The following is a 12,426-nucleotide window of genomic DNA, read 5'->3' on the forward strand; positions in this document are numbered from 1 at the left end:
CCTCCCATTGATTGCTATAAATATATTAACAAAATTGGCAAAATATTAAATTTCCATTTGTACTCTATAAGATAGAGTCTGAATGTATTTTTTCATTATAATTCAAATATTTCCATCGTGAAGTGTTTATGGAATAAATTTAAGCAATTTTCCACTTCAATATTATGTTTTCTAGCTTCACTGATAGATGGCGTTGTCAGCTTTTCCAAATGAATATGTAAAATCTAAAAACTGTACCATTTAATGAAAAATAATTTCTTTTGTTGATAAATGGTCTTGAAAAAATTCAAATATTGAAATATTGAAAAAAATAAAAAAATTAATTTTCTCTTCATCGAAATAAATAATTTGGTGCACAGAGTCTGCCACAAACGCAAAATGCATATGTGACATTTGTTGCATTCGCACCAATGCCACCACCATATGAGCATCATAACAAAATGAACTGTCATTTCCCTCCCATACACACATTCACCATTTATACGATGCAATCGCATTAGTAAACAATTTCATGCCAGAAAACAAATGAATTTGCCTTTTTAGTGAGCGTGCATTTAATTTTATTTTGTATTTTTTGTTGGTTTTTAAAGTGAATTGAGTGAGTATAAATTACATTGTGATGTTTTATTCGATATTTCCAATAATTCTGATCGAGTATAAATTGATCTTTTTGTAATGAGCATTGTTTGGCCTAGTTTCAGCCATGATTCAAGCGTAAAAACTGATGTTTTCTGTATATTTCAAATGATTTGTTTTTTTTTTTTTTTTTATAAATAGTTTTTTGAGTGGAAATAATGTCGAATTCACCGGCAAAGCATAAGTCCAGTAGTCATCATCATCATCGGGACCATCATCATGCATCGAGCACGGGTGCTACAACACCAAAACCAATGATAACTTTGTCATTTATAAAAATTCAAGATAATCCAAAAGTTCTACCGAAATATGCTGCTGGTAAGTTCAAAGTTAAAATTTCTTCATGAATAAAATATAATATTAATATTATTATTTATTATTTTTCGTTAAATTAGCGGTAAGTAATGATTGTTTGCCCATGGACGATTTGGATGCGATTCAAATGGAGTTGGAAATTTTACTATCGTCCGTTTCGTTGCGATATCGTGCATTAAAAACTGATTTTGATTACTTGGAAGATCGTAAGCATCAAAAGAAAAATGCAAACAAAGACAAGGAATCGAATGCGAGCAAATCACGAAAACGTGACGAGAAAAAGTCAAAAGTTTCAAGCCGTCACGGTCATACAAAACATTCAAAAATCAAAAGCAATTCATCAAATTCACCGGCACATTTACAGCCAAATGAAAATCATCATACCGATGTTTTACCAACACCAAGTGCTGGCTCATCGCAACCAAATCCAAAATTACTATTTCCGAAAAACGATATACCAAATAAATTTTGGTTTTCCGTTGAACCATACTGTATGCCAATCACACAAGAGGATGTAAAATTTTTGGAAAATTTACTCGACGAATATAATGAACCATTAGTGCCTCCAATACCTGAGCTCGGTACCCATTATGCACTTCGTTGGACGGCAGACGATTTACGCGATGAACATGATAAATCGACCAAGCGATTGTCGGCCGCATCAAATGATGTAACGAAAAAGAGCGGCGATAAAATAATCGACCAGGGTGTATGTGGCCCATTAACACAACGATTGGTATCGGGTTTGTTTGAAGAACAACATTCCGGCATGCACAGCGATATGGATGTTCAAGATAGCAATGACAGTTGCACCGAAAATAATTCATCATCAGCAAATCGTGCATCGTCCATATCATCATTGCTTAAAAGTGGCATTGATGTTGAGAAACGATTGAAGAGAGAACTTTTTGATTTGGGCATTTTTGATGCAAGCGATTTTGCAAAAGAAAAAGAAGACGAAGTACTGAATGAGATAAAACGTGTTCGCACTGAATTACAAGCAATTTCAGAATTTAATCGAGATGAATTGAAACAATTGCGAACGGTGGCCAAGGATGAAATAAAGCGATTGGAACTTAAACGCAAACTTGACCGAGTCGATCAAGAGGTAAATTGAATTTGTTTATTGGATTTTTTTTTGATGTAGCATTGTCATTTTAATAACTATTTTCTTAATAATCACACAGGTCATTAAAGCTTATGAACGAGCATCGGCCGCTAAACAAAAACGACGACCTCTAACAAAACATGAACGTAACGAAATTTTCCGTTTAGTTGAAGAACAGAAACGACTTTCAGATCAATTGGAGCAATTGCCAATGCCTGGATTTAACTTCAATTTATCCGTTGCATCTACTGCATCAGCAAAACATCCATCTGCACCGAATACACCAAGAACATAAACACACATTTGCCTTATCTCATCTTCTTTATCACCATCATCATTATCATTAGATTCTTTTAACTGCAATCAAATGTCTACTTGCAATGGATGTTCTTATTGAGATGCAATATATTTCTGATGTCTCCACTTTATTGAGAAAAAAAGTAAAAGTCTCTTATCATTGTAAGATATATTCACTTCTTCTATATACACAAACATAATTAATTTTTTTTATCGTGGAGCCGGAGCTAAAGGTACAAAAAAACCGAACAAAATACACATTCACACATATTTTTGTGATTTTATGTATACACAACCGCTTTACTATGGATCAATAAAAAAATTAGAAACAATTATTTTTATTGCATACTATTTTTGGATTATGGTTTGGAAACACAAATTTGAACAATGGCAATAATTTGCTCAGAGCAAAAATTGGCTCATTTTTGGGAATAGAAAGATACTATTGGGTGTATAGGTGTATACATTAATATTGATTGCTGCTTTAGATATTGCAACTTAAAATTGTGTGTAGCTTGACAATTGCGTTTTGTTAAAATAGATATTTTTATTAAAATAGATATATTAATTTTTATTTGATTCAAAATGGATCGTGATAAGGCATTTCTACTGAATGCTTTCGGATCCTTATGGTGAATAAGCTCCATCGGGATCCAAATTAAGAAAACGATCCAAAATAAGTGATTTTGACTTGAAAGAACGACCAGGTCAACCAAAAAAATGCGGATTTGCAAGCATTATTGGATGAAAACCTAAACCAAACGCAAAAAGAGTTAAATGTCACCCAAGCAACTATTTCTAGACGTTTGTATGCAATGAATAAATTTGAAGAATGATTGGCATTTTAAAAAAGATAATAAAAATGATTACGGTTGAAATAGGAGACTATTTGATTGACCGAGAATGAATACAAAAAATCCCAATTTTTATATGATGGTGGTAATTTTTCAATAAAGCCTCAGTAGAAGTTTGGCATTCATTCTCAAGCATTCATCTGTGTCTTAAAATTCTTCATTTCCAAATAAGTCTTAATGCATTGGTTGTTGCACTATTTTTCTTAAACTATTTCTTTTTCATTGTTCTTCTAAGAGAACAATTTGAAAGAACCAATGAAATAAAACAAAAATGGAAAAGGAAGGAAAAAACTGAATGTGTTTTGATTGCAATGAAAATAATTAAATGAAGACAACGTTGCGTTTGTAAAGAAAAGCATTCCGAATAAAATGAAATTATTGATGTTTAAACAAAAAAAGTGATGCACAAAACCAGTTCAGCCACTGTTGGGTTCCACTTCGTTGCGACTTAGTTTTTCCTCTCTCTCTCTCTCTCTCTCTCTCTCTCTCTCTCTCTCTCATACACACACACACACACTTAGTATGATTGATTTGCCATATATCAAAACAACAGTTGGTTTACCGACTATCGAGATATCACAATTCACGATATGCAATACGATGTATTATGTGTATAAACTATAAATATATCGTAATTCAAGTGGCGTTGCTGTTATTTGTGCATGTCGACTTACTTGAAAGTAAGCGCGCATATGTTGCGGATGGATGGATATAACATTTTTCCACGAAGATGTAACACTACATCAAGTACGAGATATTTTGCGCACTATATAGACGATTTTTACTCGTGTCACTTGAAAAAAAAAAGAAAAAAAAAAATTTCGTATTTGTTATAAACGATTGCGTTTTCTTTTCATCATTGACTTTCAGATCTATCGATTGGCGCGGAAATGCAAACATTTTGAAAAGCGAAAAGGAAATCGATCAACCAACAAAAATAAAAGCCAGCCGATGACGTTTAAGAAAGTTTACATTTGTAAACACGAACATGCATATGTGTCGTTGCACACCAACTTCATACAGTATTTTCTATTATTTACCATTGAAATTGATCTACAGATCCAGACTGCTGATAGGTAGCTTTCATCTTGGAAAGCACATGTTGGTTTTCGTCTCATTTAGCCAGATTCGAGAGAGAATACGCACAACCATCACAGATCGAAATGAAAAATTCGAATGCGTCAAAAAAATCTTCACTTGGTTGGCTCGTGATCGAACTCGCTTTCGGCTACAATTCAAAGCATCCAAAAATTAATATAATTTTTTTTTCGTTAACAGACACGCAAAAATTTTTCTTCTCGAATTTTTACTTTTTTATATAATTTAATAGCTTTCCTTTTGCAAAGCTATCTCATGTGTTGAGACTGCTTGACCATTGTTGTAATAAAAAAAACTTAGTAAAACTAAATTTTCTTTCTTTCAACAGTTAAACGCCCAATGATCGGTCGCGACTAATTTATGCAGAATTGCTCTTTAAACATTTTTTTCTTCCAATTAGCAAGTGTGTATTTGATGCAAACATTGGCAATAGCATTTTCACATGATGAGCACCAAACAGACCATGTTTTTTTTGATAACATACAATCAATCGATGACACATTTTGAATAAAAAAAAAGTACCATTAAAAAAAAGTATTCAATTTTCCCATATATCGAGTAACTGTTTTCTCGCTTGCTTGCGCCAGCCAACTGGAATAAATAGGCGAATAAGAAAGAGTGTATTCAAAACGTGCAAACAATGGAAAAACTTATTTAATATCGTTAATTTGCAAAAATTGTATTACAAAATAAAAAAAGTTGTTGTTTATTTTTTTTGCCAAATTCAGCATTGACAATATGAAGAAAGAAAAGAATCCGAATGATTTTGAACTTGATTGTTTATGCGTCAGTTCATGGAACACCAGCTATTTAAATGTGGCACTCAAATGAAACATTCGTTCTTTTGGAAAATATTTTTAAATTAAAGATTCAGTGTGAAAAAAAGGCACATTTGATTGTGTCGAAAAATTTTCTATTGAATGTTCGCATGTGAAGACCGAAAAAAAACTCATACGAATCGAATGAATTTTTGGTACAGAAAATTCAATCCATTTCAACTTTGTTTATTGTTAAAAAGACTTTTTTGTGTGATGGAAATAATTTAGCCTTCATCACATCATCATATCCATTATTCACATTCAAAATAATGATCTAATTAGTCATGGCGATGGATTTATATAAATCATAACATCAAAGTTAATACTTTTGACGAGACAAGCAACGTTGATTTTTTTAAGCGCGCACTCTGTGCACAATGCCAACTTTTAAGAAAACTTTTCAATCAATTTAGTAACGTTTTTAACATATATTTCTGCGAAATGTGTATAGGTCGATGATGTGATGATTTATTTACTAGACTCACAAAATATCGAAAGCAAGCAACAAGTACATATGAGCAAATTGAGCATTAACCTTTCTTCTCGTTTCATTTTCTTTCCATGTAGCATAAAAATCGATACAAAATCTGACATTGTCGATGTTTTATTTCTTCGTTACGACGAAAGGTACGGCCAATTAAATTAATAAAATCATTCTACTTTGCCTTTGATTATTGCAAATTCTTGGTCGTGATGAAGACAACGTAACAATATGACGGAAATATATTAAAAAGAACCCGGCGGTAAATACAAACAATGTCGTTGTCGATTTTAGAAGGCTGGTTAAGTTTTAAAGTCAGTCCTTCTGAAGTATGACTTTAGAAATCATCAATGAAATCTCCGCCCTTTTGTCAATTTCACCATAAATTTTCATAGAGATTTTTTGAATTTTTTTTTTTGAACTTTTTAGTATTACCTAAGTCAATATTTTCAACAAAAACAAAACAAGTATCGCTCAATGCCAATTACGTTGCATTTTTCATCGATTTTCGTTTTTAAATCGACTTAATTAGATTTGAAGAGCAATGTCATCTACTACTATTCATTTGATTCTCTGGTACATTGCTTTTCCAATGAATTGAAGGTAACCAAGTGCTATACCGACTTTTGACTTTTTTTCCATAGTTAAAAATATTGACCATGGTCTTTCGATCAAATAAACAAATTTATCAATTTTAATGGGAATAATTACTAGATCATCAACAAACAAGCAAGAGAGTGTGAAAAAACGATATTTGATCTGCTTTAAATTGTATGCCAATGAGCCTCTGGCGCTTGTAGAAGTGTGCGCGAGTGTTTTTAATGTTCAATCACTGCAAATTAAGCATGCGTATATATCACTTTTCAAAACCACGACGACAACTTACTCTTTCGGCATTCACCGCCAGAACAAAGCAATATACTCTCAGAAAACTCAGATGTTAAAATTCAAAGTAATCAGAGCAAAATGCCATTTTAACATGAGGATTTCTTTTCACATGGTAAAATATTATTTTACCCGCAACACATGTCTTTGCGGGTAAAACGGCATTTTAACATGTGAAAAAAAAAGCCGCATGTTAAAATGACGACAAAATGCCATTTTAACATGGAGAAATTTTGTCGCATGGTAAAATGCCATTTTACATACAACACATTTCTGCCTAATAACGATTTTTTTATCGAACGTACATCAAGTGTCTTAGGCTATAAAAAGGCTATAAAACTGAGTGTCTCGCCAAAAAAAGATCACTTTCGTGATTTTAATCATAAAACCATGAGTTGTTACTCCATTAGAAACAATGCAAATGACCTAACTACTGTTGGTTTCTAACATTTTTTTCAACAAAAAATGAAAAATAACAAAAGGTTATCTTTGAATTGCGAATTATCTGTTCAGTTTTGGGGTGATATTATGAAAACGAAATGAAATTTATGTGAGATTATGATCTTTGACATTGCTTTCTCTTTTTTCGGTTGCTGATTTTTTTTCTCTTCTCAAATACCGGTGCGAACGGTGCGTTTGCTCGAAAAGTCAAAATTCTGAATACACACAGAAGCCTAGCAGAAGCGATAGGAAACATTTCGTCAGTAATAATCATATATTATGAGTTGGAATGAGGGCGATTAGAGAGTATTCAACTGGCTGTCCAAAACTGTGATTGATGAATAATGCATTTGCAATGCTTTCTCTGTGTGTTTTTTCTCTGTGTCGGTTGTCTCATTTGCGCCTCAACCGAAATGATCGTAAACGGCGCCAAATATTGTCGCTATGCTTGCAATAAGTCCATCGTAAAATCTGCTTAAAATCGTCTGTAGAATGCATAAATTAATTTTTTTTCTTTTACTTCTTCTCGTTCATTTCATTTTATATGATTTTTCTGCGACTCCAAGCTCATTGTTCTCTTCTCTTTGCCATTCCGTTCGAAAGGCTTATCGTCATCATAAATGGGCTTGAACTGAGGCTCTTTTTTGTTTTGCTTTGCCTTACGAAGAAGTGAAAAATACGACGACAAAGTTTTTTTATAGAGTTCGCAAATGAGTTATGGATGGAAAATAATATACGTTGTGTTGTCACAATTCGCCTCCACATTAGACACTATTTTATTTATTTTAATGAACTATGTCTTAAGAATATTCCCATTATTCGCTTCAACGAACCAATGTGCGTGTACTAGATTCGTCTGAGGAAAGAGAACACGATCGCCGCGGCCAACAATTTTTTGCAGGCCGTAAAAGAACAAAACAATGTGTCTCGTCAAAAAAGATTGTTCTTGTTGTTTGCCACACATGTATTGCGAACATTCTGTTCGATTGAGAATATCGTGTCCTCGATTTAAGATTATATTTTACAGCTTTTTCCTTTATTCGTTTCTTCTACATTTTATATGCACATGTTTTGCTGCACTGTGTATACACCACCACACATTCATACACACATCAGGTCATTCTTGCATTGTTGACAATCCTCATTGGTATTTGGTTGTACTATCGGTTGTAATTACGCACGCATACACACACGCACATAAAATCAACAAACAATTGTTCAGTCATAAACAACTCAACGCTCACACAGTCTGTTCTCTACTACCATATCAAATCTTCCATCCGAATACACAACGTTTTAAATCAGTTGTGCAAAATTACGTTTTCAGCAAAACTAAAGGTCTGAAGAGTATACATATACTCCATGTGATCGTGCGCCTATTGCAATATGCCAATGTATAGTAGAAAATACACATATGACGAGCGCCCATTAAGTATATATATATAAATTTTGTTTTATCTCGCGCTGCCAATTTAGCTCTGTATCACAAATGCTCTATTATTATTGTTGTTGTTTTGGGATATGGTTGCGTTTTTTTTTCTTGTATCTTTTTCATTCATTTCTCATGTTGTTCCTTGTTTCCACCATAGTGCTAAGTGTACAACGTATTCGTGATGGTGTTGATGTTCGGTTGTATTACAAATAATTTGTAACGTTTCGTTAATTTCTTTCGTCGGTTTGGTGCACACACAACTCCAGTCTCAGTACATGTCTCGTATTTATGGCTCTTTCTTTCTCTTTGTATGTCTTGCACAACATACGGTTCAGCGTTGTGTTTTTTTAATATTCTCTCTTTTCTTCGACACATGCTTATATGTGTATAGACTGGTTGTGCGGTGTGTGTTGGTATTTGTCTAAACAGTTGTGCTGCTGCTCGGCAATGTGCTACTACATGGCTTTGGTTTGGTCAAAAATTGACTCAGTCTGCTCAAATCATGCGTTCTGTTGACAACGTTTGATCTAATTGATTTGTTGTTGTTGTTGTTTAAAACGATATATATATATATATATACACAGGACCGTCGTTTATTGTTTCTGTTCTTTGACATTTAACATTGATCGTGTGTTTGTGTTGTTTTTAATTAATTTTTTTTTTTTATTGATTGTTGTTGTTGTTCAATTGGAGCTAGTGAAATACATATTTGGCTCGCATTGACTCCAATCAAAAAAGAAAGAAAGAGAGAGAAAAATTCACCCGACTTGAAACGGAAGAAAATATCAAACGAACAACAAAAAACATTCTGAGTGAAATAAAGGCGAACATTGTATATCGAAAGGTTTTATTTAAATATCAAAAAAAGAAGTAATAAATATTAAGAGAATAAAAAAAGAGTTTAGCAAAAGTGTTAACATCTTTAAATTGGTGATTTTGGTGTGTCACTATTCAACGATATACGAGTGGTGATTTTAAAACGCGACAAAAAAAAACACGAAAACAAACAATTCAATCTGTTCGATGTTCCTGTATGTTTTCAGCTAATATTGAATAAAAAAACATCAGCGACATTCAAAATTCCAGAAAGAAAGAGAACGGAATATAATACACAACAAAAAAGAGACACAGAAAGACACACATTGTATCATCGATAGAATATACAAAACAAATCTGTCTGCTGAAATAAAGTGAGAAATCCATAGAAAATTTCCGTATTCGTCTTTCGCTACAACGAACCAAGTGAGTGATTCACATCTCTTTTTTTCTTCTTTTACTGCAGAACACAGAGAAAATAAAGAAAACTTATCTTTATATATATTTATTTGATTTGTTGTTAATTTGTGTGCTGAACTTTTTTCTATATATCTTTGTTTCTCTCTCTTTCTCTCTCTCTCTCTCTCTCTCTCTCTCTCTGGGTATCGCGAATTCATTGTATAAAAGAAATGAATAAAAAAAGGCCGTGCATTTACCGCGATTGCTTGCCTGCATATCGGGCGAGAGCATTCGATAAAGAGAGAACAAGATACACGGAAAGAGTTAAAATACACAGAAAAAGAAATTGATTCGAAGTCTCAAGAAGAAATTTACAATCGACACACAAAGAAATCAGGCAATTGGAGAGAGAAATTTCTGATATTATTATTATTATTTATTTAGTTTTTTATTTCTTCTCAAAATTAAGACGAACCGATTTGAATGAATATTTAGCGGTCATATCATCTTGCTTTTGTATTTAGTTAGTCAATTTGCAGCGACAGCCGATTGTTATCCAGTTCCCCTATAGTTAATATTATTGGATGAGATAGAAAACAACAGTATTCATGCGGGCGAGCTCAGTCCTACTACAGTCGTTCGATGCAGAGATTATAAATAATCATAGTTGCTCAATGAAATGAAAGTCAACAAATAATGTTCAACTAAATTTTGTGGTGTCAATTTAAAACTTTCGTTTACAAGACACAGACAGACAAAAACAGATAGAGAACTTCCGCTGTTGGTGCAATTGCAAAAATAACGAAAAACGAAATATAACATAATTAAAGAGCGAAAATGGATTTTTTTTTCGCTTCAATTTAACAGACAGAGATTGTATCTCAAATAAATTTTGGCAATGTTATTGGTAGCAAAATCATCAACACAAAACATTGAACCTCGGTTTACATTCGAAAATGAAGCAAATGAAAACCGAATGATAATCTGATATCGAATGAGAGAGCAAATGAAAAGAGTATGACAATTAACTCACTTTCATCGACGCTTTTGATTAAATCTTGTTTATCGAAAAAGATTTCGTATTTCACTGAATTTACCTTCATTTGGATCATTAGAGTAATCTCGGCGAGTGCGACGCACTCATCAAAGATATTCAATATGCATCACAAAAAAAATGAAGTTCCATGAATTTGACTTAAAGAAGGAACGAATAAAAAAGTGACGTTGGACAAGAATTTGTTCTTTGCATTTTTTGCTTTCGTTTTGTTTGAGGAAAACATTCTTTTCTCTCTCTTTATTTGAATATCTGACATATTACAACAATAACATAAATCGGGTGCGGCATTATTCAAATACATACAACATTCAGAACAAATGGTTTTAAGACGCTTAAAATGATGTATGGAATGTTTTATTTTCTTTGTGAAATGTGAAGAATAAACTAAATCAATATACCGCCGGCAATGCCTTAATTATGAAGAGCTTGATTGGTTAAGTGCTCTTGAATATATTTTAAAAAACCTAAAGACTGTGAAGCATCATGATGAGCAATCGACATGAGTGTGTCTGAGTCACAGTCACAAGCGGTGTGTTTTTTTTATATTGATTGGTTATTATGACATTATCAAAAATCAACATTTTACTTCGGAAATGGACTACAATACCGCTATATGAACGCACAGTATGGCACGCGTTTGATAGTTTTTTTTTTTTTTCATGCAAAACATAATGCAAAATACAAAGAAATGATTTACAATCGTAAAATGAGATCAAAACAATGGGGATCTGCTATTTAAAGAGTGATTATGTGTGTGCGTGTGTATGATTCATTTAAATAGAATGCCGGCTGTATGCTATTGTTAAATCGTTTTAATATCAAAACTAATACGATCATATGGTTTTTTTGCACACTCTGCCGTTGATACCATATCGACCGCTTATTTCTTGTCATTTCGGCCAGCCTTACATGATTTATGCATCGCGCCTTGCATCATTCTATATGGGTTTGTGGGCGCGTGAACATATAATTATGCATTTGCAAACTGACTGCATTTGGAACTTGAAAAAAAGGCAACCAACAACAGTTCGGTGCTCTTGGAATCGTAACAGCTCGCGCTGCGGGCGAAAAAAATTCTTATTTGACATACGTGCCGCTTTGCATGATTATAAAATTCCATTTGATATTAACTTTTTTTCGGCATTTGCCAATGTAACAGGACTTTTTTTGTTGTTATATTGGTGAAGTATTAAAAATGTGCCCAACATTGAACGGCATGAGCAGTAGTCGTTGTGTCAATTGGAAGCAGCAAGAGATTATTTATTAGTTTGACATTTTGAAAGTGTGATCGTGTGTGAACTGAACTGAGAACACATCGCTCATCTCATAATTGCCATGTTTATTTTTGGTAGTAGGTTTCGCTGTTTATGTATTTATTGCTTGATTCTTTATAACTGTAGCATGATGCGTTCTGACAATTCTATTTTTCAAAATGCGTTCGCTGCATGTGTTCACTCACCGCTTATTGGAAAAAAAATGTCTTGCTTTTGTTCCATCCACCGAATTGTTACATATATATTTCTGTGGAATCCAGCATCGCTCTTTCTTTGTTGGTTTTTTATATTCTTTTTTTCTTCTTAAATATCGTCTCACTCTCATGCGAAGATGAATTATGATCGCTCGGTTTAAAAATATTCCCGTTACGTCATACGCACACAAGAGACTGAACTGCCATAACATAATGTTTGTTTGGTTTTTTTTCGTGTATTTCATTCTTCTTCTTTTTATTTCCTTGGAAAGAAAGTTGAACAATTTCTTTATTTGATGACCGAACTGGTTACAATTTAAA

General features: G+C 33.0%; 3 protein-coding genes across 3 annotated transcripts in view; 2 read left to right on the forward strand and 1 right to left on the reverse strand.

Moving 5' to 3' along the window:
• LOC116352054 overlaps positions 1–12,426 on the reverse strand; it is a 587,314-nt gene that overhangs the window by 59,612 nt on the left and 515,276 nt on the right. The window lies entirely within an intron of this gene.
• Positions 422–2,691, forward strand: LOC116352069 (transcriptional adapter 3-like). Its single transcript, XM_031784337.1, has 4 exons — positions 422–598; positions 778–954; positions 1,032–2,059; positions 2,139–2,691. Exons 2-4 carry the CDS (start codon positions 795–797, stop codon positions 2,352–2,354), a joined length of 1,404 nt encoding a protein of 467 aa, XP_031640197.1. The 5' UTR covers positions 422–598; positions 778–794; the 3' UTR covers positions 2,355–2,691.
• The window catches only part of LOC116352066 (SH2 domain-containing protein 4A-like), a 42,828-nt gene continuing 39,278 nt past the window's right edge, over positions 8,877–12,426 (forward strand). The window contains exon 1 of the mRNA XM_031784331.1: positions 8,877–9,607. The gene's annotated coding sequence lies outside the window, so the exon portion shown is untranslated. The remainder of the gene's footprint in view (positions 9,608–12,426) is intronic.

This window comes from Contarinia nasturtii, unplaced genomic scaffold (assembly GCF_009176525.2).
Source record: "Contarinia nasturtii isolate CC-2019 unplaced genomic scaffold, AAFC_CNas_1.1 Cnas_scaffold_187, whole genome shotgun sequence".
Lineage (NCBI taxonomy): Eukaryota > Metazoa > Arthropoda > Insecta > Diptera > Cecidomyiidae > Contarinia > Contarinia nasturtii.

Bases quoted from the DNA above. Each gene is read 5' to 3' on its own strand.
- LOC116352069 (XM_031784337.1), top strand. From the start codon at position 795: ATGTCGAATTCACCGGCAAAGCATAAGTCCAGTAGTCATCATCATCAT. The intron at 955-1,031 runs GTAAGTTCAAAG...TCGTTAAATTAG, and splicing joins TCTACCGAAATATGCTGCTG to CGGTAAGTAATGATTGTTTG. The intron at 2,060-2,138 runs GTAAATTGAATT...ATAATCACACAG, and splicing joins TTGACCGAGTCGATCAAGAG to GTCATTAAAGCTTATGAACG.